General features: G+C 36.2%; 1 protein-coding gene across 1 annotated transcript in view; it reads right to left on the bottom strand.

The window, feature by feature from the left end:
• The window catches only part of BSN (bassoon presynaptic cytomatrix protein), a 2988702-nt gene that overhangs the window by 1345292 nt on the left and 1616127 nt on the right, over nt 1-27283 (bottom strand). The window contains exon 4 of the mRNA XM_044076415.1: nt 26613-27098. Coding sequence (XP_043932350.1) covers nt 26613-27098 — 486 coding nt within the window. The remainder of the gene's footprint in view (nt 1-26612; nt 27099-27283) is intronic.

Genomic DNA, 27283 nt, shown 5'->3' on the forward strand with positions numbered 1-27283 from the left:
GCCAAACTGAAAGTACTTCCGACATAGCAAATCAAAACCAAGAAAATCTAATGGTATTACTGCTCAGTGCTAGGATTCTAGACAAAAACTTCACTTTTTAGAAGCTCTCTTTACCCTACAGTCACTGAGACATGGTTTAAAGCCATGGTAAGCACACCAACAGAGCAGGGTTATAATGCCTTCCACATATTTAGACCAGCTACTTCACAGGTAGGGACTAAAGGTGAAGGCGTCTTTATTTACATCAAAAATAAATATACTTCAAGGCTGGTCAAGCAGGATAATGCACTTAAGCTGCTCCATGTTCAAATCAATGTAGGTAAAATCCAGCACCACTTCCTTGCAAGCTATAGGTCCCCCTCTATGACCCAGGAAACACATCCCATTTATTTAAACTTATTAGAAACACTATCCATCCAACCAAATACCATACTCATGAGTGACTTTAATTACCCCACTATTAACTTGGAATCCTATATGATACCAAATGTAGATGCACAGAGACTCCTGGATTTTGTAAACACAACCCCCCTGGACCAGATAGTCAGTACACCAACCAGCAGGGGTGCAACCATACTGGATCCAGTCCTCAATAATATGGGAGATTGCTGTACACCCCCTACTGTAATGCCTTCTCTGGTAAGGTCAGACCATGAAATGGTCTCCTTTGAAGTAAAAATGAAACCTAAACCCTGAGCTAAACCTGGAATATTCAGGAAATATTTTAAGGCTAACCTCCTGCTATTAAGTGAGAACCTGGCAAAATTTCAAGACCCCATAAACCCTGAGAACACTTCTGCCTATGCAGAACTGTTCACAGAAATCCTGTACAAGCATGTAAATAGCTGCATAGAGGCAGCTGCATTCACCAGTAAGAACTACAGAACTAACTCAAAAAACAAGCAACCATAGTGAAATCACAAAATCAATCGACTGTATAACAGGAGGAAGAAAATCATGGAAAAAATTAGGAGGTGCAGCATCCAGCAGTATAAAAGCACTCTCATTAAACTAAAAAAACAACTCAGAAGACAAATAATGTCTACAAAAAGCCAAATTTGAGGTAAGTTTGGCCTCTCAGGCCAAGGACAAACACAAAGCATTCTGTAGCTATGTCAGCTACCTCAAAGGCAATAAACAATTATGTGCAGAGCTCATTGTAAATGGAGCCACCTATACTGAGCCAGAAGATATAGAAAACCTCCTGGTTAATAAATTCAGCTCCAACTTTACCCCTCTCTCCCCCTCAACCTTCCCTCATGAAATTTTATAAAATATAGCTCCCCTTACTATCACCAGGGAACAGGTCCTCAATGCTCTCTCTAAGACCAACAACACTGCATCAATGGGCCCAGACAATATCCCAGGATGCCTTTAAACAGCATGAAATATGACCTGTCAGGGCCTCTGGAATTATTGTTTAACTGTAACCTCCAAAAGGCTTCATGCCTCATGAATGGAGAAAGGCTGCAGTCATTCCTTTGTACAAAGGTGGGCCATATACAGATCCTGGAAACTACAGACCCATAAGTCTTATATGTAAAGCCATGGAAATAATTATCATGGAGATGATCAAATAGAGATATAGTAAACCTCTAGACAATAGACCCAATCCAGTTTGGTTTCATCAAGGGCAGATCATGCCAATTCAATCTGGTCGACTTCTTTGAGAAGGTCACCAAAGAAATGAATGAGGGAAAAATCATTCACACTGCCTACCTTGACCTGGCCAAGGCATTTAACACAACACCCCACTCGTGCATTGTTGACAAACTCAAGAGGTTAGGTACAAACCTGTATACCACCAAATGAATAGTCAACTGGCTCACAGATAGGAACCTGGAAGTTAGAATTGGGGAGTCCACCTCTACAAAGAGGCCAGTTGCAAGTGGAGTCCCTCAGGGATCAGTCCTTGGACCACTCCTTTTTGGAATTTACTTATCTGAAGTCAAGTAAGACAAACCACAAGAGCAGGATTGCAGGAAACAGAGCTTTATTCCGGTACCTCGGCCCACTGGCCTTCAAAGGAATAAAAAACACTTCACCAGAAACTACATATATACTGGTGCTGCATAGTAATTAAACAATTACATAATTAAATGATGAAAAGATTCAGCAAATAACATAAATTAAAGAAACAAACACCATTCTTAAAAACACTTACAATAGGGAAAATAGAATAGCAGAGTTACTAAATATTTAAATTCACTTCTAAGTTTAAACCACGAGGTTTCAAAGTATTATATTTCAAGATAAATCTACTCTCTAAATTTAATAAACTTTGTAAAAAATTGCCTCTAGAATATTCACTTGGTTTAGCCAAAGCACAAAAAAATAATGAATCAACTGACCCATTATGCACATTATAAAAATGGTCAAATATTGGGCTATCCATTCTAGCATTACGTACATCACCAATATGTTCTAATACGCGAATTTTAAGTTGACGTTTTGTCTGGCCAATATAATATTTAGGCAAAAGACAGTCACAACCTATTATATAAACAACACCACAAGAGCTGCAATTAAACTTATTTTTAGCAAAATATTTCACCCCATTGATATTACTACCTGATAGATTTCTAGCTTTTAAACATATCTTACATTTCCCACATTGAAACATACCAAATTCTTTCACAGTATCAGGTATAGAAATTGCACTAAATAAGTGCCTAGGTTTCAATATTTCTTTAAGATTTTGATATCTACCATATGAAAAAGAAACAGACTTTGGAAAGAGGTGCCCAAATTCTTCATTGTTACAAATAATTGGCCACAAAAAGTTAACAATATTACACATAATGTCCGAAAATAAAGAAAATTTCGTGACAAGAAACATCCTATCATTCATATCCATTTTATTGTGATTAATATTCACATAAGATGTTTTTGTGGCATAGTACTTTTTAACACTAACAAATTTAGAACGATTCTTCTTAATAGAAGTTTCAGAATAACCTCTCTCCAATAGTCTCTTACAAACAATATCAAATTCCAAATTTAAGAGACTATGTTCTGAAGTATGTTCATAAATTCGTTTGAATTCACCATAAGGAAGCGACTCTATCAAGTGCAAAGGATGTGCACTTGATGCATGAAGAAAATTGTTAGAGGCCACCTCCTTCCTATATGGTTTAAATTGTACAAACCCCTGTTTATCCACATACAATGAAATATCCAAAAACTGAATTTCTAGTTTATTAACATTGTATGTGAACTCCAAACCAAACTTATTTTTATGTACATCTACCATAAATGTGTCAAAATCTGAAACATCACCTCTACAGATAAAAATTAAATCATCAATATATCTGTAGTAAGAAACAACCTTGTTTTGAAAAAATCCCAATGTGTACAAAAATTCAATCTCAAATATAGACATGAATAAAATTGCATAGGTCGGGGCAAAGCTAGCTCCCATTGCAGTGCCATTTATTTGAAGAAATATTTTTTTATCAAAAGAAAAATAATTGTGGCTAAGTGCAAACTCTAGAAGTGAAATTACAAAGGAAGTCCGTGGACCTTCTCCCAAAATTTTCATCATAGCTTCCAGACCCAATTTGTTGCTAATGAGATTTAACATCTACAGTAGCCCAGTATAAATCAGAATCCCATTTAAAGTTCTTAACTTTCTCACAATATTGATTTGTATTTACAATGTGAGAAGCAACATATTTCAAATGGTCCTTTAATATACTATCCAAAAAAATCCCTACAAACTCCAAATAGCCCCCACAACAAGACACAATAGGGCGGCCTGGTGGATCTAAAGCATTTTTATGTATTTTGGGCAAAGAATAAAAAACAGGGTCTTTAGGATTAGCCACATACAAACGTTTCACATCTTTGTTGTTCAAAAAACCCAGTCTTTCTCCCCTTTCAAGAATTTCCAACAGACAAGCATTATAGTCTGTAATAGGATTATTTGACAATTCTACATAAACTAGATCATTACACAATAAGTCATAGTTCATTTTTAAATAATGGCATTTGTTCATAATTACCCATTTTCCCTCTTTATCTGCAACGCAAAAAGCATAGTTTTTAGCAGCTTCCTTCATACATTTCAAAGCATTCCATTCACATTTGCTTAGGTTGAAAGAAAAATACTGCCTCAAAAAACTATCATATTCAATTTCAGCCTTTTTGCTAATTACATTTTCAAATGCCCTCAATACTGCAGAGTTCTTAGGTGGAGAAAAATTACTACGGCTGGGTAATGAAGGCAATATAAATTTGCCATAACCTGTGTAGAACCGTTCTGACCTAATGTCATTAACAACATCGTCAGCATTATCAGCATTGTCAACAGATAAGCTAATTCCCCTCTGACTGGAAATAGTTAATACATTATCTTCCACAATATCATATGTAGACATATCCAAAAGAGGGTCAAAAAGAAGAGAAAATTCATCTAATACTTTGAAACCTCGTGGTTTAAACTTAGAAGTGAATTTAAATATTTAGTAACTCTGCTATTCTATTTTCCCTATTGTAAGTGTTTTTAAGAATGGTGTTTGTTTCTTTAATTTATGTTATTTGCTGAATCTTTTCATCATTTAATTATGTAATTGTTTAATTACTATGCAGCACCAGTATATATGTAGTTTCTGGTGAAGTGTTTTTTATTCCTTTGAAGGCCAGTGGGCCGAGGTACCGGAATAAAGCTCTGTTTCCTGCAATCCTGCTCTTGTGGTTTGTCTTACAATTTTGCTGCTGTTGGTTTTTGTACTTATCTGAAGTCAAGGCCAGTGTCAGTGGTCTCTGACTGACTCAATTTGCAGATGATTGCAAATTAGGAGCTGTTATTGAATCACACACTGACACAAATGTTCTCCAGGAGGGGTTGACACAGACAAACAACTGGCGTCAGAGCCATGGACTAAAACTAAATGACAAGAAATGCATAATAGTATCCCTTGGGAAGTCATCCATCCATGGTAACTATCATATTGACAACACACCCCTTCAAGCTGACCCAGTAGTCAGAGACTTAGGGACACACATAGATAGTAATCTAGCCTTTGATCATCACGTGCCTATAGTGGTGATGAAATCATTCTATGCTGTACAACTTATAAACAAAGGTATGGCATCTAAGTCCAAGGAAGTCATTGCTTCACTTTATGTGGCATTAATCAGACCTGTCTTTAAGTACAATGCCCCCTTTGGTATGTACCTAACCAGACACATCCAACAATTGGGATGTCCACAGAGGTTCCTCACTAAAACAATACAGGGCATACATAATATGTCCTATGCAGACTACCTCAAGGCCCTATCCCTGTATTCTGTCTCCTACAGGCTTTTAAGGGGAGGTCTATGCCTGGCATACAGGGCATTGTCAGACCCTATTCTGATGGATCTTCTGCATATCCACAAAACAAACAGCACCAGAATTACCCATTCTAAAGACTTAAACCTTGCCTGTAATATAAATAGGACCTGCTGGAGAGATAGGTATGTATCCCAGAGACTACCCAGCCTATGGAACAGGCTTCCCATCCATGTGAAGCAGAGCTCCTCCCTAACCCAATTCAAGTGAAACTTGGACAATTGGATGGGAAGTGGAAATTCATCCCTGGTTTGACACCTATGTCTCTAATGGACAGAGGTAACCTGCAAATGGTTCATCTCCCAAGTCTATGCTTACACTTATCAATGGTATCAGAACTTGTCATTGATTTGGGATGCATGGCTAGGTTTAAAAAGGCCATTGTGGTCATTTGCCTAATAAACACCTATGAACCTATGAACATAAGTGGCTGAGGGAGTGTGAAAATATAAGGAACAAAATTTAGAGACTTTTGAAAGCTATAAAAAAGAAATATGGACATGGGAAAGAAAGAGCGAGATCTGATATGGTGCAATATTTATGCAAAGCAGAAAGCCAAATTATTCAACAGAATAAAGGCAGTCTCAAAGATATTTAAAGAGAAATATTGGCAAAAGGTATCCAGACATGGAACATTTTCAAAATAAAACAAATAATCACAAAAAGGGAACAAAAAAACAGAAGATTAGTAAAGTAGAAGTTAGAAAAATAGAAACTGAAGTTATGGAATACTTGCAAAGTGAAGGATTTAGTGTAGGAAGTCTAACAGAGGTTATATCACAGCATAAAGGAAGAATGAGTCCCCAAAGTAAGGAGAAACAGGAGGAGCTGGAGACATCTGAAGAAGAAATAAGGACATGGGAAAGAAAAAGAGATTTAATATGGTGCAATATCTATGTAAAAAGAAAGCAAAATACAAAAAGAGCAGCACCAAAGATATTTGAAGAGAAATACAGGCAAAAGCATCCAGGCATGGAAAATTTAACAGTACAAAAATAAGACAACAAAGAGGAAAAGTAGAAAAAAAGATTAGTAACGGTGAAGTTGAAGAAATAGAAACTGAGTTTATGGATTACCTGTAAAGTAAAGGATTTAGTGTAGAAAATCTAACTCTGAAAACACCACAGCAAGATAGAGCAATGGATTTCCAAATTAAGGAGAATCCAGTGGAGTAGAAAATATCTAATCAGTTGCCATATGAAAGTACTTTGGAGCCTTTCATAGAAAACCAGTGCAAATAGTTCAGTTGGAGTTGCACAGCAATGGAAGGAGCAGGTGATTGTGGCAACTCTGATGCAGTTAATGTTGTGGAATGATAGCCCAGTGAGTTCCCATATGAAAGAGCAATGGATGACACAGGATGAAACTGAAGAGAATGTGGCACAAGAAGTTGCTCTGGAACTTTCTATAGCATGCCTGCAGGAAATGGAGAACAAGGAATGTGACCTCAGTTTAGAAGAAAATAATCTAAGACAAGAGATGTTTGATTTAATAGAGCTGGATAGGCATATTAAGATCAATGAAAGAAACAGACTGCAGAAAGTCAATAAAACCCCAAAAATTAGAAGTTATAAAACAAATGAACGCAGTAATTAGGACTATCCATAGAGATTCATGTAATATAACAGAAGCAGATAGGCTATATTACTGTGCTGCTAAATTAATAACAGATACGATCTTACCACAGAAACACAGAGTAGTAAGGGAAAGGAAGGGGAGAAATCAAATTCCATGATGGAAGTAGCGAATAGAGAAAAATATATACCAATTAAGACAAGGTGTCACTGTTAGAATATTATAGAAGAGGGAACAGATCAACAAAAATATGTAAAAAGATAAATGTAATAAAAGTAAGGCACAGTATCAGAACAGATCAGGATCTATCATGCACCATCGCAGATAATAAACTAAAAATATCAGCACAGGCAGAAAACCTTAGAAGATATGCAGATAAGTATTAAAGAAAAGTAAATAATAACCAATTTAATGATGTCTCAAAGAAGTTCTATAGAGTATTTAGAAACAAGGAATTGAAACACCACCAAAAATGAAGAAACAGATACATTTTGGAAAAATATCTATGAAGATCCTCTATAACATAAAAAAGATGCTAAATGAAAAGAAGTAAAGGAAAGAATAAGAAGTTCAAAGGTACAGGATATAAAATGGGATATAATAATGGTCAGAGTGATTTAAAGAAAGTACAAACCTGAAAACTATCCTAAAAACTATAGACCGATAACTTGCCTTCCAATGACATATAAACTATACATCGGAATTAATGTTGACAAATTTTATAGTCATTTAGAAGAAAACTCAATCATTTCAATAGAATAAAAGGGTAACAAAAGAAAGTCATATTGAACAAAGGATCATTTCTTGTTAAATAAAGTCATAATGGAGAACTGTAAAAAGTGGAAGAATTTAAGTATGGCATGGATAGACCACAAAAAAGTATTTGACGGTATCCTACATTCATGGATAAAAGAGTGCTTAAAAATGTATAAGATACACTCTGTACCATTCAATTACATTACAGCGACCAGGAAACAGTAGCAAACCACTTTGCAGTTAATCCATGATAAAGGACAAATTATTATTCCAGGGATAAAAATTCAAAGGGGGGGGGTATTTCAGGGTGACTCTTTTGTCACCGCTGCTCTTTTATCTTGCCCTTAACCCATTAAGCTGCCTACTTATCAGATTAGATCATGTCTACAATTTGGCTCCCATCTTCTTTCTGTAGATGATTTAAAATTGTATGGTTCATCAGATGAGGAACTGAAACACAAATGCAAGTGATCCAAACATTTTCAGATGATATAAGAATGTCATTTAGTTTTGATAAATTTGAAAAAAAAACAACCTTTAAAGCAGGAAAGCTGCAGCACTAAGAAAACATTAGTGTGGGACAGGAATGTGATATAAAAGAACTTGAGCAAGAGGAAGCATATGCATATTTGGGAATTGATGAATCATCAACAATAAAACATGAACAAATGTGAATAAAACTTAATAAGTGATATTTTAGAAGACTTAAATTAATACTGAAAACAGCTTTGACATCTAGAAACAAAGTTCAAGCTATTGAGTAATTTGTTTTTCCTGTCCTAACTTACAGTTTTGGAGTGATTGTCTGTCCCCAAAAGGTGTTGGATAGGTTGGACAGGAAAACAAGAATGATGCTTCATGCTCATCAAATGATTTATAAAAATCAGTGCATACTGAGACTATGAAGGAGGTATGGGCCTCCTTGAAATTTACTACATGTATAGATCTGCAAACATGGGACTGCATACATATCTGCTGACCTCAAAAGACCCAAATGGAGTGAAACTTTTGAAACATTAGGAGAATAAGTCTAAGGTGACTTCCCTTCTTAGTTTAGCAGAAACATTTCAGTGTCAAGTGGGAATGGAAATTAAACCAAAAATTGATAGAAATCAGGCAGCAACTGAATGTGCCAAAAAACAAAATATAGACTATAAGGTGAAGGACCATATGTGAAGGCAAGAAAAATAGAAAATGCATAAATATAGTTACAAGTACAGAAAACTCCTGGAACAACCTCATGTTCATCAGAATCTAATGCAGGAATGGTTAAGGAGAGGTGAATTTAAACCAAAAGATGAAAGTTTAATCTTGGCTGCCCAAGATTGTGGACTATTTACATGCTGGCTTACAGAGTCCACTGAACATGTAGATGAAACAAACAAATGTAGGTTTTGTAAAACAGAATTGTAAACAGTCAAACATCTTGTTGCTAGTTGTATATACTAAAGGCAGGACTGTATACTGAAAAGCATACTAATGTAGAAAGATTGTTGCACTGGGGATTGTGCAAACATAATATTGTAGTAGCTGAAAAACACTGGAAACATGAGCCACAAAGCATTATAGAAAATGATGAAGTTTACATCACATGGGATCATGCATTATCAACAGTTCAAAAAATAGATACAAGAAAATCAGATATAGTAGTCCATGAAAAGAAGACAAAAGTAGCATTGATCAGTGAAATTGTTACACCCAGTGACTATAGTGTCTTATCTACAGAGATACACAAAGTCATAAAATACCATGATTTGCAGGCAGAAATGAGGGCAATGTGGAAGAAGGATACCCAGGCAGTTCCAATAGTAGTAGGAGCAACAGGTCTTATAAAAAATAATCTACAATCATATTTATTCAGATTTTTTGGACAGCCTTCATTGTACCGGATCCTGCTTTCTTCAAATTGTTTGGATACTGAACCTTTTGGTGTGGTTACTAGTTGTTTTACCCTGGTTTCCGGTGGCGAGGAGTCCTGGATAACAACTGACAAACTCTACGAACTAAGATGGATGGTAGCAGTATGCTAAATGAACTTTTGCAGGTTATTCAGACCCATTCTCAAGCTGAAGCTACACAGGCAGGCACCAGCAGCGGCATACCATGTGCGCAGAGCAGCCCAAAGGACCCCAGGAGCAATCGCAATACTACCGAGGTTAACGGCCAACAGATATGGGAAAGGCGTGATATGAGAGGCAACGCCAGCTTTAGAAGATACAACGGAACTGATTTCAACAATTTACCAGATGGTAGCGAGAACCAATGCATGGACAAACGATACTGGGATAAATATAAGGATATGGATTTTCATACATGGCTGGACAGATCGTTTTGCAGCACTAGGGAGAAAGAACAGCCAAGAACTAAGGAACAATCTAATGGCTACACATTTAAAGACAAATGTAAATTGTTTAAAAAGCTTTTATCTAAATACAAAGCTCTATCTGTAGAGAATTGGTATTTTGAGAAATGTATATGCGATCACATTGTTCCGAAGGGACTTAGGCTGAATAAGTTCCCAAACAATACCAATGATGACCAAAGTTTTTTCAAAGAAATATGCAATATTTTTAATGAGCGTGGCCTTTCTGTTTTAAAGGCCATGGTTAAGCGCAATGTTAAGATTATGGAAGAAACTAAGTGTGAAATAGATAAGTTAAACAGTGAAATTAAATGTGATTTGTTTTTTTCTGTTGATGAGTGTAAGCACATTTACTATCGGGTACTGCATGACACAGATGCATATACTAATACTAATATAAATAGAAAGTTAAAAAAGTTTGAGAGAGATATTAATGAATACAATACAGGGATAGCATATTTATTTGGTGAAAATGGTAAAGGGCAGAAACACAATACTGGCTATCACAATATGCAGACACTTTCAGTTAATAAAAGGATCTATCGTCCCTGTGTACCACAGAGGGATAGTAACTGGCAGGATCAACAAGGTAGGAATTACCATCAAAGCAACAGATACAACTGGAACAGGGAGGGCTACCAAAATGTACATTTTGAGGAAGAATTTCCTAGGCTGAGTAGGAATGACGATATAGATACACCTCAGACCCAGGGTGTAGCCGATGAAGTAAGAAGATCAGAAAGGATTAGGAACAAGCATCAGCAACCGTATGCTTCTGCGATTATGGGGAACATTAACAATATTGTAAGGGAAGAAGGGGAAATGGATTTTTAAATAGCTTGGACCATGACAGTGTTCATAGTAATTTGGAGTTTAGAGTGGAAAGGGAAGGTGTGAAACAGGTTATACACACATACAACAATTTTAACATTTTTAATTACACAGACTTGGTGGTTGACAGAAATTATTTTGATTTATTTACAAAAGGTTTTTCTTTTGTTCCAGCAAGAAAACCTAGTATAGATAAGCTCATTTTGGACGTCAAAATGTTCACAAGAAAACTCAACCTTATGCATATACACAATGAGGACACCATGGTTAAGGAGGTCACTTTTAAAAGGCATAGTGTTTGGAATCCACCCCTAAATTTTGAGATAGCCAATTTTGAAAGATGTGTTACTAATAAAATGAGGACAGATTATAAAATTAACAAAGGGAAGATGTATAATTTGAATAAGACAGAAGAAAAAATATTATATGATTTAAGTAGTAATAGAGGTATTCGAGTGATGAAGCCACACAAGGGAGGGGGTGTGGTGTTTATGGAGACATGGGAGTATATTAGGAAAATGAAAGAGATATTAGACAAGGATCAAAACTATAGTATTGTGACTAAAAATGAAATTAACAATTTTTACAGGAAAATAGACCTAATTTTGGAAGATAATCTTTTTACTGGTTTGATAGACTTGGCTCTATACAAATATTTGAAAGTTGCCAAACCTGTCATTCCAGGAATCTTTGGAATTCTGAAAGTACACAAATCCTTATGAGACCCCCCCCTTGAGACCCATTGTCGCATCACAGGGATCAAAGACACAGCCTATGGCTATATATGTAGATGTCATGACTAAGGAAATTTACTCTAGATGGAAGCATATTTTAAAAGATTCTTGGGATTTTTTAAGCAAAATAAGTAAAATGGTTTTTAAAGATAATATGTTTTTTATCACAATTGATGTAAAAGAATTGTTCACAGTTATACCACAAAAAGCAGGATTAGAATGGTTTGAAAAAGTTTTGGGTGAGATGGATTGGCTCACACCTTCTGACTTCAGGAATGTATTAGAAAGTATGGAATTGATGTTGAAATATAATTTTATTTACTTTGAAGGGGATTAATATCACCAAAATGAAGGAGTGGCTATGGGTTCAGCATGCGCACCTGTTTACGCAAATATTATAATGTTATATTGGGAGAGAGAATATGTTTTTAAAACAGAATATAATCAATATATTGCACAATACTTTAGGTTTTTGGACAATATATTTATTTTTTGGGAAGGATCTAAGGAGAAATTTGACGAATTTATTAGTTATATTAATGGCACAACTTCGTTTTTAAATTTTACTTACGAGATAGAGATTGATGAGACACATTTTTTGGATGTTAAACTTACCAAGGACAGGACTAATAAGTGCTATAAGTCAAATATATACAGAAAGGAACACTTCTCAAATTCATATTTACATTATCAAAGTGATCATTCAAAACAACTCAAAAGGAACATAGTCAAAGGACAGATGATAAGGATGGCTAGGATGCTATCTGATGAGGTTGAATTTTTGAGTGAAATTATTCATTTGGAGAACCTCTTTGTGGAAAGGGGGTATCCTACTAACCTTATCAATTCTGTCAAAGAATATGTGATAACAGGAAGGGGGACAAGATATAAGCCACTTCTTAGTAGAGAATACCAGGAAGTAGAAAATGTTAGGTGTAGTGGACAGAATCTGAGTTGTGATGAGAGAAGAGAGATAGAAGTGAAACCAACACCTTTCCTGACTACCACATATTTTTACGGTACAAATTGGTTAAACAGTGGAATACATGAAATTTGGGACATGTTTAGAAATATTGCAACCAAAACAGATGTTTTTAAGAACAAATTGAGGTTTAGTTTTAGGAGAAATTTTAACATTAAAAACATTTTTGAAAGAAAAGAAACACAGGCCGAAGGTACTAGTAGGAAACATGGAATATACAAATGTGGCAGGTGTGCACAATGCTCCTACATTTACAACAAGAAAGAAGTTAAGATTGCTAGTATTCCCCAAAAGCTAGTAGCTAGCAGCTACAGCAGTTGCTACACTAAGGGCTTAGTATATTTAATGATTTGTACGGCCTGTGAGAGTTTCTATGTAGGAAAAATGGTGAGGTTGTTGAGAAACAGGATCTATGAGCATATTCGGGATATAAATAGACACAATGAGAATAATGCATTATATAGACATGCCATTAAGTGCGTAAAGGCTGATTTTAAGTTTTGGGTATTAGAGGTGGTGCAATACCCTGAAAGAGGAGGTGATTGGGAAACCAAAATCGAGTATAGAGAAATGATATGGCAATTACGGCTGGATGCAAGCTGTGGCAAAGGACTAAATGACCATGTTTCCATTACACCAGCACTCAAGATTCTAGCCACGGATCCTAAAACAATAAAGGGTGGACAATAATAGGAAGAAAATAAGGAGATTTTTAGGTTCATCCAGTACTAAATTGTGACACCAATTAACATTTCTTGAAATAAATTTACAGTAGTACTTCCTAGGGAGGCATAGAATGAATGCGGTTTTAGAACTGTGAACAATTTGTTTTTACATTTTTATATTTTTATATTTGTATTCAATTTACCTATATTTATATTCATATCTGCACGTTTTTATATTGTAAATTATACATACATATATTTATATTTATATTTATATTTATATTTATACCTATGTTTATATTTATATTTATATTTATACAAGTTCATAATATTCAATTATTTACATATCAAATTTATGGAGCATACGCTCTATGTTACATTATTTTAACATAATTTAATTGTAATTGAAGCTTAATTTTAATGACTAATCAACTGATATTATGCTTATTCATCTGGAGATTCGTTAAAATATTACAGGGAAGTGATATGTGTAGGTATATGCACATTCACTCTAGTTATTATACTTCATATATATAGAATTAAATAGTATTATTTACACACACACGTGTTACACAGATATATTACACTTCCATACTTATAATCGCAGTTCACATATTCACATTCTTCAAGTATACTATTTTAAACCTCTTCCTAGTATTAGATTTCACTTAACAAAGTTAGGCACTGCTTTTGAATGGACAAACATGAAAAATGAATTATTTGTATATGCACAGGTGTCATTATGAAGAGACTTTACAAAAGCAAAAGGCTTTTATGTTTTATGTTTTTAAACAGAATATTTTTACACTGTTTAGTTTTTATATTTAAGTGGTTCATGATTTAATTGATTCAGCATGTTTTGTATAAAAGGGAATTTAATTCATTTTAATTTATTCTGAGGAAGTCTCCGGATGTGGAGACGAAAGCGCTTAACAACTGACATATGGAATTATTTATATTTTGTTTTATTTGAAACTTAGTCGTGTTGGATTTGGAATTGTTTTTTTATTTTTGGGACAATAAATCTTTTGTTAATCTACTTTGGTGGACTGCTTGCTTTCTATTTTGGACAGCCTTCATTGTACCGGATCCTGCTTTCTTCAAATATTTAGATGTTACCAATACATGTAACTCCATACGAATTGCAGGAGTTATTACTGGGCACATTGCGGGTGCTATGAAGAGCACTTTTGGCTGACATCAAAGATTGAAACAATACTAATTTCATAAACTTTAATCATTCTTTGACTTAGGAATGGGGTCCATTCCCATCATGGTATTAGAAACCCAAAAGACTTGGAGAAAATAAAAAAAAAGAAGGGGTGTACACTGCTATACTGGTATCAAGGGCAGTCAGCTTCCCAGGGGCTGATGGTTGTACAGTTATACCTTGTAACTTCTGACTTTTGCTCCTTTGCCTACTGGGTCTCAGCTCCATGAAATCTATTTCCTCTCTGGCTAAAGGAGCATTCTTCACTGTCGTCCTTCCATAGATCCTTCTAGACTGGCATCTGACAAATGTGCTACTAAACACTGCCGGGCTTTTCTTTTAACTGCATACTCTGTAGTTAACCGGTCAAGCATTTTAATTTGCATTTTATTTTCTGTGGCAGAGCTAGTGTTTTCTTTAATTATTTGTTGTGTTTAATCATTTTATGTTTCACTTTCATTTTGCTTATTTGTTTGTTTTACTTTACTTTTTTATAATTATTGTTGTTAAAGGTTCTTTATGATAAAACAAGTAAATAATGTTTGAAGTGAAAGATGAAGCCGACAGTCAGCAGCTCATACACACATGTACTTCAGTAACAAGATTTAACCAAAGCATGAAAAGCTCAAAACAGCCCTTGTGGAATCAATTTGGAACTCTATTTCATTTCTGCTAAACCCTAGCTCCAAAATCTACCCCTGTTCACATCCAGACAAAACACCTAGTGAAATAACCTCCCTCTTCAATACTCATTTCATCAATACAATATCAAGCCTCACAGCAACCTTTTCCCAAATAAATAGTGACATTAACTCCTGCCCACCAAAGCCCACCCCACAAAATATTACCATCTCCCCCACCCACCTTTTCTTTCTCTCCTATACCCACTGCTACTATAAAAAAGGCTTATCAAACTGAAACCATGCTCTATCTCTCATGACAACCTACCCCCAGAATACCTTCAGATGTCTGCAAAAGCTATTGTCTATCCTGTCAGTATACTCATCAACAGATCTATCCAGGAGGCCTACGTACCTGCTATCTAGAAAAAATCTTACATTCTACCCCTTCATAAAAATGGAAAAGACACCAATATTTCAAACTTTAGACCTATTGCTATTCCCTCCCCTCTTTCTAAAATCTTGGAGAAATGCATCCATAATCAACTTCTCAGATATCTACTTCAAAATCAGCTTCTTTCCCCTACACAACATGGCTTCAGGCCAGGCCACAGCATGGCACTCATATCATTCCTGGAAAGGCTTACAATCAAAATGTTGAGGTGGCTTTCCTTGACAGTTGGAAGGACAAACACGTGGCGGCAGAGAGGCAAAACTACAAACATAATTCCTTTCGACTGTGAAAAGTTGATAAGGAGATTGTGTTGGTAGTTTGGACTGTCTGTATTTTGAAGGGCATCAAAGTACAGTAGGGATCGGGAAAATTACCCGTTTCCTCACTGTAGTGCGATCTTCTAGTTAGAATATATATGTTATATAAGTTAGAATATATAAGTAGCAGGGGGTGCATGGGGGGTTGCCCCCCTGTAAAATGGTAAGACATTTTCCGCCTCATAGCAGACTTTTTTTAGGATGGTGAGTGGCCGAATGTCGATTCTTTCCTTTGAAGGAATCAACATTCTAAGCATGTGTCTGGATTTTATTTTGTTGTTCCGGGTCGATGTGGTGAATGGTCGAGGAAAGCCTCCTCGACATTTTGATAGTAAACGTCTTGGATACAGTCACTCGAGCTCCAGATATTGGAAAAATCATATCTTCACTCTGTCTTGACCTCGCTAAAGCCTTCAATACTATTTCCCACACTCTGCTACTCACCAAACTCTCTAAACTAAATAATAGACAACAATCTACCGAATGGGAAAACTCTTTCTCTCCTTTCCTTGAAACATCCACAGGTGTCCCTCAAGGTTCTATATTAGGTCCTCTACTCTTTAGTGTTTTCATCAATGACTTCCACCCTAATCTTATTAATGGATGACTCTGCCATAATAATCATTGCTAAGTCTATTACTAAACTTCGGCATACCACCCAGAATGCTTTCAGCTCCACTGAAATGTGGTGACATATAACCACCTTTCTCTATATCCCCACCCCATAAAAACTGCTGCTATTCACCCCCATGATAAGTACCTCCATAAATAAGACAGAATTCATCATACACTCTCAAAACAAGACCACCATAGAAGTAATACTTCATACAAAACTATTGGGAGTCATCTTAGAAGAAAACCTTACTTCTGATCTCCTTGTCCATACTTCTTTCAAAAAGACAAACCAAAAACTAGGATTCCTCTACAGACATAAACATTTTCTTAACTGCTCTACCAAACAAACTATTGCCCATACCTTCCTCCTCCCCCCCTCACTCCTATATGCTGCCCCCACTCCTCATCAATATACAGTTATCCCTAAAAAATAAGCTTGAGTCCTGTTACAAAAAAGGTGTCAAATTCGCAACCAATGCCGCATATTCATCCCATCACTGCTCTTCCTTACAGCCACTCAATTGGCTCAAACTCTCATATTACCTAACGTACCTGTAGTTAACCACAGCATGCAAAATTATTTACAGTCCCTCAGATTGCCCAGCCCTATCTGCAATCCTAACTCACCACCACCCACAGAGATCACTCAGATCTAAAAACCAATTTCTCCTGCAAGTTGACAAACCAAAACTTCCAGCAGGTCAAATGCTCTACTATTTCTCTATCGCCAAACTACGGAATGCACTCCCATTAGCTATTAGGACTACCAGTAACATCTCCTCCTTCAAAATATCTCTGAAGCAGCATCTTTCCACTGTCTTGCACTATAGATGCTCTAACTTCCATCTTTCTAAGACTTGACTCCTATTCCTTACATCATATCACCTTTTTTCTCTACTTCCAGCCTCTGCAAACTTGACTTCTATTCCTTCTTGACACGAGTCACGCTTGTCTCCCTACTTCTAATGGCTATACCTTTAGGTAGTTATTCTACCTATATTACTCAATTTTTACACTCACAATAGAGTGCACTCTAGAATGTGCACTCACATTACAGTGTACTAAAATATGTACCTTGGATTTACTTCAATGCCTTGTGTTTTTATATTATTTCTCTGTATCAACTACAGTTTCATAATGTATTTTATTGCATCTACACTGCCTGTTATGACTATGCTTTTTGTTAATACAAACTGTTCCAACATTATGTAATTTTATACTAACTGCTTTTGTGGACCTTTGCTCCCTCCACTGAAAATGGGTTCTTCTTGGCCCTGTAGGACTTTCCTGGTAAATAAATGCTAATATATATATATATATATATATATATATATATATATATATATATATATAAAGAAAACAGTGCCAAAAGCAGCACAACAACCATAAAATGAAAAGCTGCTAGCAGTGCCAATAACTAGTCCCCAAAACACGATGTAGGGAGATTTTAATGAACAAAACACAGAAAATAAACAATAATAGTTAAGCGCTTTTGTCAAAATGACTTCATCAGAACAAGTAACTATTACAAAAGTTTTCATTTTATACAGTTCCTAGTAAATCATATGACCCAACCAATTAAAATTTAAAAAAACAGTCATAACATTTCATATAGAAGGCTGTGGAATATAAAACTATATAATACAATAATACAGATATATAAGTTAATAATTTTGACTACATTAAAAGTGTGTACAACTGAATTGTGTAAAAACTAAAGAAATCTGAGGGGTTGTTGTGTCATAATTTACAAGCCCTAAACTTTAATTCTGGTTTGATACTGATAGCATCATTTAACCCTGGATATTCAGCACCATTTAACCTAAGTTGCCATTTAGTTTCGGCCCTCATTAATTTATTTTTCCAACCCCCCCCCCTCTAAAATCTACCTGTACAACTTCCAATATACCAAATTTAAAACTATGGAGTGGATTCTCTTGGATGTGTTTAAATAAGGCATTCTTTTCATCCTTCCTGATAATGCTGTAGCAATGTTCATATATCCTACGATTTAATTTCCTTTCCGTCTTGCCAATATAATAACAAGAACAGGAATTACAACTAGCAAGATAGACAACACCTGTAGTGGCACATGAACCAGCTACAAAATTGACATCAATGCCATAAGGACCTAAACTAACCCTGGGATTTTCACTAATGTACCCACAATAGTCACAGGAACCACATTTATGGGTACCTTTCTTCCTACTTTTCACATTAGGTTTGTTTTCCAAAATATTTTTCAAGTTACTACCAACTCTATAGGTAAATAAAGGTTCTGGGCCTATTACATTAAAGAGGTCTCTATTTCCCTTGAACACTGCCCGGTTATTTTTAATAATCGTTTTTACCTCGTTTGATGTTTCACCATATGTAATAACCATGGCTTGGGAAAAATCCTTTTGTTCACTTTGGTTGACATTTGTGGTTTCTACATCAGCCCCTAATAATGGTTTATATCTATCATTCCAATCATTCATCACTTGATCCCTAATGTTCTCTACAAAATCTAATGGGTATTCCCTATGCAAAAACATATCCATAACTAGTTTAGTCTCTTCCTCTACCAGTGTCCTGTTAGAACACATCCTTACAACCCTGACCATTTGCTCCTTAACTATATTTCTCTTTATATGGGGGGGGGGTGGGGAGTTGCTTGAAAATTCAAGGTAGTCATTGGAAAAAGTAGATTTCCTATGAACCTTGGATTGGAATGAGTGGTTAGTATCATCCTTAAATATTTTTACATCAAGAAAACTGATTTCTTTACAATTACCTTTTCCCGTAAATTTAAAATAATCACATATAGTATTAATATAGTTGAGAAATGATTCAAAAAATGTATCCTTCTTCCACAAAATAAATAAATCATCTAGAAACCTTAAATAAAGGTGCCATTCATTTCTGTAACTAGAAGTGAAAATAAACTGATTCTCCCACCCATATAAAACTAAATTAGCAAAAATGGGGGCACAACTGTTGCCCATGGCTACTCCTTGGACCTGTTTATAAAATTCCCCCTCGAAAGTAAAAAAAATATTTTTCAACACTAATTCCATTAATTCTGTGATAAAGTTGATCAAACTACCACTCAAATTTGTTTTGCTAACCAAAACATCATTGAAAAATTGTAGTCCTGCCTCATGGGGAATAGAGGTAAAAAGATCAACTACATCAATAGTGGAAACGTAAATATCTTTGTTAAAAAATTCATTCTTAATTCTCCTTAAAAAATCCCAAGAATCAAGGAGTACATACTCCAATGGGGCCAAAGCATGTTTGACCATTCTATGAATAAAACCCCCCAAGGAATAAGCAATGCTGTTGTGCCCTGAAATAATAAGTCTATATGGAGGGTCTTTTAAATTTTTGTGAGTTTTGGGAATACCAAAACAAATAGGTATAACAGGATGCTCCACATGTAGAAAATTGAAAACCTATTCATTAATGACACCTTGCAATAGGGAGTCCTCCAAAAAAATTTTTATCTTTTTATAGCTTATGTGAATTTCATTCCTAGAGACAATTTCATATTTTGTATTGTCATTCAACATATTGGTGATTTTATTTTTGTACTCAACCAAATTTGCAATAGCCATACCCCCACCCTTGTCCGGTTTCATAAATCTAACATTCCGGTTGTCCCTTAACTCGAAAAGTAACTTTTTCTCAGCCGGGGTCAAATTGTGTTTCCTATAGATGTGTGTCTGTAGGGTCTTAAAAATCTCCTGCCCAGTAACTTTTTCAAGGGAATGCAAAATGGGTAAAAGGGGAGGGGTTCCAACAACTTTTTTATAAATAACAGAATTCCTTCTGTTGTCAATACTTGCTTTATCTCTGTTTAAACATTCTAAATTCATTTTTCTAACAAAAATCTTGAAGTCAGTTAAAGGTTTGCTGATTTCATCTCTATTAGAAGGCACAAATTTCATTCCCTTCATTAGCAAGTGGAAAAGGTCCTTACAAATGGGAAATTCTGCATAATTAAAAATCTTGAAACCTTTATACAAAAAAACAATATTATCACATTCAATGATTCCATCATCGTTGTTCACATCTTGATTGTCTTTGTTATCATAAACTACTGGTAACTGTTCTTCCTCATGTAGGAGGAGTTTCTGTATTTGGGTCTCGCTTCCCCTTCCCCCCGAGATCCTAAAAAATCATGTTCTTGTCTAACCTGATTTCTGTTAAAAATCCTTTCGGATCTTCTCAGGGGTGGGAATTCAGTGTCATATTTGTTCCCATCACTATTAAACCTGTTGAAGTTTGCATTTTCATTAATAAGTTGGGATGGGGCTGTTGTATTACCCTTAGTCGAATCCACCCCCAGATACGCTTTGGGGAAAGGGTAAGCCAAACCATTTTTGTATTCAAATTCATCCCTCGATAATTTCTTCTTTTTCCTAAAAATATTACTGTTTAATTCATTCTCAACTTTATCAAAAATAATGTTATACCTAAAAGAATACTGGTTAAAATGTGCATCATCTACCACAGCCCTATTAATTTCATCAACATCCTTTAAAAATTCATTAATCTTTTTGTTATTAATGTTCACAATGAAATCCATCAGTTCTACCCCATGTCGGTCAAACATTTGAATGAGCTCTTCACATTCTGGGTCACCCTTTTTTAACCCATTCGGAAATTTAAACATGCGAAGGCCCTTAGGGACCCGTTTATTGTTAATACATTCTCTTAGATATGAATTATCACATTGTAGTGCTCGGATTTTGTGCATTTTCGTTTCAAGAGTCACTAACCTACTATCCATGCTGTTTTTGTCCATCGGGTTACTGTTGTTACCAAAAAACGAGTGTTCTCTTTTGGACCAATCTTTTAAGTGATCAAGTGCGGGAATAAAATTACTAGTATTAGTTCTAGTTTCAGAACTGTTAGTAACATTGGTAGCTGATCGACTTTCCATATTGTTCATCCCACAAACGCCAGCTCCTTGTAACCCAATTTCTTTACAGCGTGACACAGTCCCAGTCGCTGACATTCCTCAGGACACCGGAAGTGTAACCTCTCTAATGTTCCCCAGGTTTGTACCGAAAGTGTTCGTACATACAAGGTTACTGTTTTGCAATCGTTGAACTGCACCCTGAAGCTCGGTAACCTTTTCCGTCAAAGACATGATCAGCTGAAATAAATTCTCGCTGTTGACGCCAGTTTGTTGTCCACAGGGAAAGGAAGGAGAGTCTATTTCCTCCTCGAATACTGGTGAAAGCTCATTGCTGTCCATGTTGTAAAGATGAGTCTAGTAGGCAACCAGTGCACCCGAAAACACTTAGAAAAAGAAAATGGTGCCAAAAGCAGCACAACAACCATAAAACTAAAAGCTGCTAGCGGTGCCAATAACTAGTCCCCAAAACATGATGTAGGAAGATTTTAATGAACAAAACACAGAAAATAAACAATAATAGTTAAGCGCTTTCGTCAAAATGACTTCGTCAGAACAAGTAACTATTACAAAAGTTCTCATTTTATACAGTTCCTAGTAAATCATATGACCCAACCAATTAAAATTTAAAAAAAACAGTCATAACATTTCATATAGAAGGCTGTGGAATATAAAACTATATAATACAATAATACAGATATATAAGTTAATAATTCTGACTACATTAAAAGTGTGTACAACTGAATTGTGTAAAAACTAAAGAAACCTGAGGGGTTGTTGTGTCATAATTTACAAGCCCTAAACTTTAATTCTGGTTTGATACTGATAGCATCATTTAACCCTGGATATTCAGCACCATTTAACCTAAGTTGTCATTTAGTTTCGGCCCTCATTAATTTATTTTTCCAATCCCCCCCTCTAAAATCTACCTGTCTTTAGTTTTTACACAATTCAGTCATACACACTTTTAATGTAGTCAGAATTATTAACTTATATATCTGTATTATTGTATTATATAGTTTTATATTCCACAGCCTTCTATATGAAATGTTATGACTGTTTTTTTTAATTTTAATTGGTTGGGTCATATGATTTACTAGAAATTGTATAAAATGAGAACTTTTGTAATAGTTACTTGTTCTGATGAAGTCATTTTGATGAAAGCGCTTAACTATTATTGTTTATTTTCTGTGTTTTGTTCATTAAAATCTTCCTACATCGTGTTTTGGGGACTAGTTATTGGCACCGCTAGCAGCTTTTCATTTTATATACATATATATATATATATATGTGTGTGTGTGTGTGTGTGTGTGTGTGTGTGTGTGTGTGTGTGTGTGTGTGTGTGTGTGTGTGTATACATATATATATATATATATATATATATATATATAAATAAATCTGCTTAAATTGAATGATATCCCAAGGATAATAACAGAAAAAATACCATTTGTGAAAACCAGCTGCCAAATAGTCAGCCAGTCATCAGGTATCATATCCATGGGCACTATTCAGCCAAAGTTTAACTTACACCTCTGGTGATTACATCAGCAGGCAAAGGCAGTGCTGATAAGTTTCTAAGGGTAGCATGAATAAGTATGAACTCAGTCGTGGATGTGCCAAGTTCCAGCAAGCTATCCGTTAAGCAGTAATGGATAAAGTTGAAATTGTCTGCAAGGTAAAGCTCTATATTATTTGCACAGCAATGATACCACAAACCCCATCCCTTAATAAAGTATTATTTAAATGCTTATGTATACATTGAAGTTTGAGGGTACAGACAGCAGATGAGGAATATGCATACATTATCCAAGCAGTTATTCACGTGAGAGCTGTAAACAGGAAAACATGATGATTTTCCAAAAAAAATATTTGCTATGGTTGCATAAGGAAAGGAGTTGTTAATGGTATTTTTGCAAGGACAGAACTGTTTTAACATACACCTTTTAAATAAGATTTTAAATTGTACATGAAATGAGATGGGATATTTCTAATGTTTGTTAGGAGAGAGATTCACAGTTTAGAAACATATACAGAGTATATGTAGTTAATGTTATAATTTTTGGATTTTTGAGTAAGCATTGAGCGCAGGTTTATTGAGTCCTCTGTGAGGAATGTACTAGCTTAATAACTATCTGGAAGCAGGGGATCTATCTGGGCTATAGAAATGCTGTGGCAGTCTTCATGAGAGTGTAGGCTAATAGATTATGTAACATATACACCAGACACTAACACCAGAACTCACAAAAGGTGAAAGCAGACTAAAAAACTTCACCAAGGCAAAGTATATCCTCCTAGGTGAAGGTGTAAATGCATTTCAAGCTCCACCCAGAGTTGGAAGTGGTAACTAAGCTGAAGCTTACACTAAAGCCCTGTACAATCACTTGCATAAGTGTATAAAGTCCGCTGTATAAACTCCGCTGTACCAGAAAAAATCAAAGCCAGAGCCCCAAGAAAAAACAAGCTGCCATGGTGGATATCCAGCATCAACAAACTCTACAATAAACTCAAAAAGCTGCTGTCCAAGTAAAGAAAGGTAAGGCCCCAACAATGGGATAGCACCCTCCTCAATCTCAACAGGCAAATAAGACAACTTATGGGATGTCCAAAAAACGAGTAGTAGTCACACCATAAGCTCAACACTTGAAACGTGAGTCTCCGTATCAACAGGGGAAGAAAGTGCTTAACTTTTATTAAATTTTTGTATATGTTCATCTTGTTATCTTGTTTTCGTTTCAAGTGTTGAGCTTATGGTGTGACTACTACTTGTTTTCTGGAAATCCCATTTGGTGTTTATTCAGTCTGGTTTGGATGCCCAGTAAATGTATTTTTTGGACCTGTTTTGCTAAATAAGACAACTTGTCAAATCTTCCAAGAGGTCCTTTGAGAGAAACCTAGCAAATACTGCCAAGGATAACCATAAGGCCTTTTACAGCTATGTACGTAACCTAAAGTGTAGGACTCAAACATGTGCTGAACTAGTAGCAAGTGATATCACACACATTGACCCTGGAGAGATAGTAAACCTGCTAGTGGATTGGTTTGGTTAAATTATCACTCCCTTGTCCCCTCCTAACTTACAACAAACCCTCCCCCAACCCCCCCCCCCACACACACATATCTGAAGGGCAGGTCCTCAAAGCCATGTCAAAGGCAGAAAATACAGCCTCTATGGGACCAGACGAAATCCCATGGTGCCTTCTAAACAGGCTAAAACATAAACTAGCATCACCACTAAGGACCCTTTTCAATCATAGCCTAACCACAGGCTTTGTTCCTGTGGGAATGGAGAACAGCTACAGTTATTCCCCTCCACAAAGGTGGCCTAGCAACAGACCCAGGGAATTACAGACCCATAAACCTGACCAGGCTCATCTGTAAGGCCATGGAATGATTCATTATAGACCTCATAAATAAAGACATAGGTGACCTCCAAACCCTGAATCCTACCCAATTCGGCTTCGCAAAGGGCAGATCCTGCCTGTTAAATGTGATGGATTTCTTTGAAAGTGTGACCAAGTCTATTGATGAGGGCAGATCTGTGCATACAGCATACCTTGACTTGGCAAAGGTTTTCAACACAATCCCAAATTCAGACATTACCAATAAACTTAGCAAACTGAATGTAAACCCCTTTGTTGTAAGATGGGTTGTCAACTGGCTTACAAACCAGACACACACTATCAAAGTGGGTGATTCCACATCAACCAGCAGACCTGTTACCAGCAGGGTGCCACAGTGGTCAGTGCAAAGCCCCTTACTGTTTGGTATATACTTCTCAGAAGTTCAGGTCAAAGCTAAGGGGTTGTGGCTGACCAAGTTTGCAGAAGACTGCAAACTAGGTGCAGTCACTGAATCTCCAAATGATGTCAGTATACTCCATGAGGGTCCCACGCATACCAATGACTGGTGTATTAGTCATGGTCTCAAACTGAATGCAAAGAATATGCATTCCCTTCGGCACAAACAATGTCCCTTCACACTGTCAAATCAACAACAATATCCTAAGTACCCATGAAGTGGTAAGGGACTTGGGATCACTGGATGTCTGCAACCTTAACTTCAATCACCATGTGTCTACCATAGAAAGGAAAGCTTTCCATGTAGCACACTAGATTAGTGAAGGCATCAACTTAAGAGCAAAAGAAGTTATAACCCCCTACACTCGGCACTTATCCGGGCCATAATTGAGTATAACCCCCCATTCAACGTGTACAGTAATAAGCACTTGCAGCAATTAGAGAGACCTCAGAAGTTTTTAACAAAGAAGATCAAGGGGCTCCAGCATGTGTCTTACACAGACTGACTAAAGTCCCTGTCACTATACTCCGTATTGTATAGACTTCTTAGGGGAGACTTATGCCTGGCTTACACAGCAATGCAAGACTCAGATCCAGTGAACTTGCTGCATATCTGCAAATCAAATGGAGCTACAGCTACCCATTCCAGGGACTTTAATATGGCCTGTAACTTAAATAGGATATACTGGAGGGACAGATTTATCTCCCAGCGACTGCTACATCTTTGGAACAGGCTACTAATTCATGTGAAACAGAGCACCTCTATGACACTGTTCAAGAGGAACCTGGACGACTGGATGTGGCACCATAAATTCTTACTGGGGATAGCACCCACAATCCTCCTGGACATGGGCAGTCACCACTAAATTCAATCTTGGGTACTAACTAGCACTTCTATGGTATTACATTAGACTGAAATGGCTAGGCTTAAAATGACTTCCTGGTTGATAGCCTAGTAATCTCCTGTGATCCTCTGATCCTATGATATCACCTGTTGGACAACAACTAGTTGTATTTGATTGTTCTCAATGTTGGAAGGATGTCAGGGCAAGGAAATTTATTTATTTATTTTACATTTGTTAACCGGGATAGTCCGGGATAATGGCTTATATAATGACAATTTGGTTTACACAGTGACAGTCTGTTCTAATCTCATATGTATGGCAATAAACTGTAGAAAATGTTTCAAAGAAATTAAACAAAGACCAGCCCTGCACTTATATTTTGGAAACAGTTGCTATTTCCTTTTAAATCAATAAAAGCTACCCTGACCTTGAATTGCAACAGAAGTGTAGCTGTTTTAACAAACATGATGGAATGTAAGAATCTGATGGTTTCACCAAATGCAAAGATAATATGCAGGTAACTTGCTTCAGCAAACAAAGACATTATAGTTATTAATACCTGAATGCTGTTGAGCCATTTGCATTTGTGTAGCACATCTCTGTCTTACCTCTGGCTGCTGCGTTTTGGCAGTTTCAGATATCTGCTTGATGTCCATTTCAGAAATAATCTCAGTTGGTTTCTCATGTGAAGTAACATGACTTATATGTCGTGAGCCATGTTTTGCCTGTTGCTGCACAGTCTGCTTTGAACTCTGCTGCTGTTGCTCTTCTCTGTAATCTCCATACATCTGCAGACCTTGAAGCTTGCTGAGTGTTATGCTCTCTGGTTGCTTTGCAGGAGAAAACTGTGAACTATGAGATTTTGAGACACGTGACTCCTGACCATGTGACAATTCATGTTGTTGGGCCATTCCTTGCTGTTGGTGGTGGTGCTGTTGCTGCTGTTTGTGCTGGGGGCTTACACCTACTTGGTGTCGTGGAGATGCTGCTGTCTGGGCTTTCGGAGATGACACAGCTCCTGGAAGTGGCGCATCTCCTAAACTTCCTGCAAGAAGCCTCTGGGTCTGGCAGTTCAAGCACAGCCATTCCTTCACCTGAGGAAATTAGAATAAATAAATAAATAAATAAAACATGCATTCCTAATTGAAAACACTTGCTGTATAAAATAAGATTAAATTAGTACAATCGTATTTGTTTATCTATATGAATTTATAGCCATATAACAGAGCTGACCCCAATAGGTCTCTTTCAGACTCAGTCTGGGCTGTACTGACAAGGC

Source organism: Protopterus annectens, chromosome 7.part0, assembly GCF_019279795.1.
Source record: "Protopterus annectens isolate FY-2018-M chromosome 7.part0, PAN1.0, whole genome shotgun sequence".
NCBI lineage: Eukaryota > Metazoa > Chordata > Ceratodontiformes > Protopteridae > Protopterus > Protopterus annectens.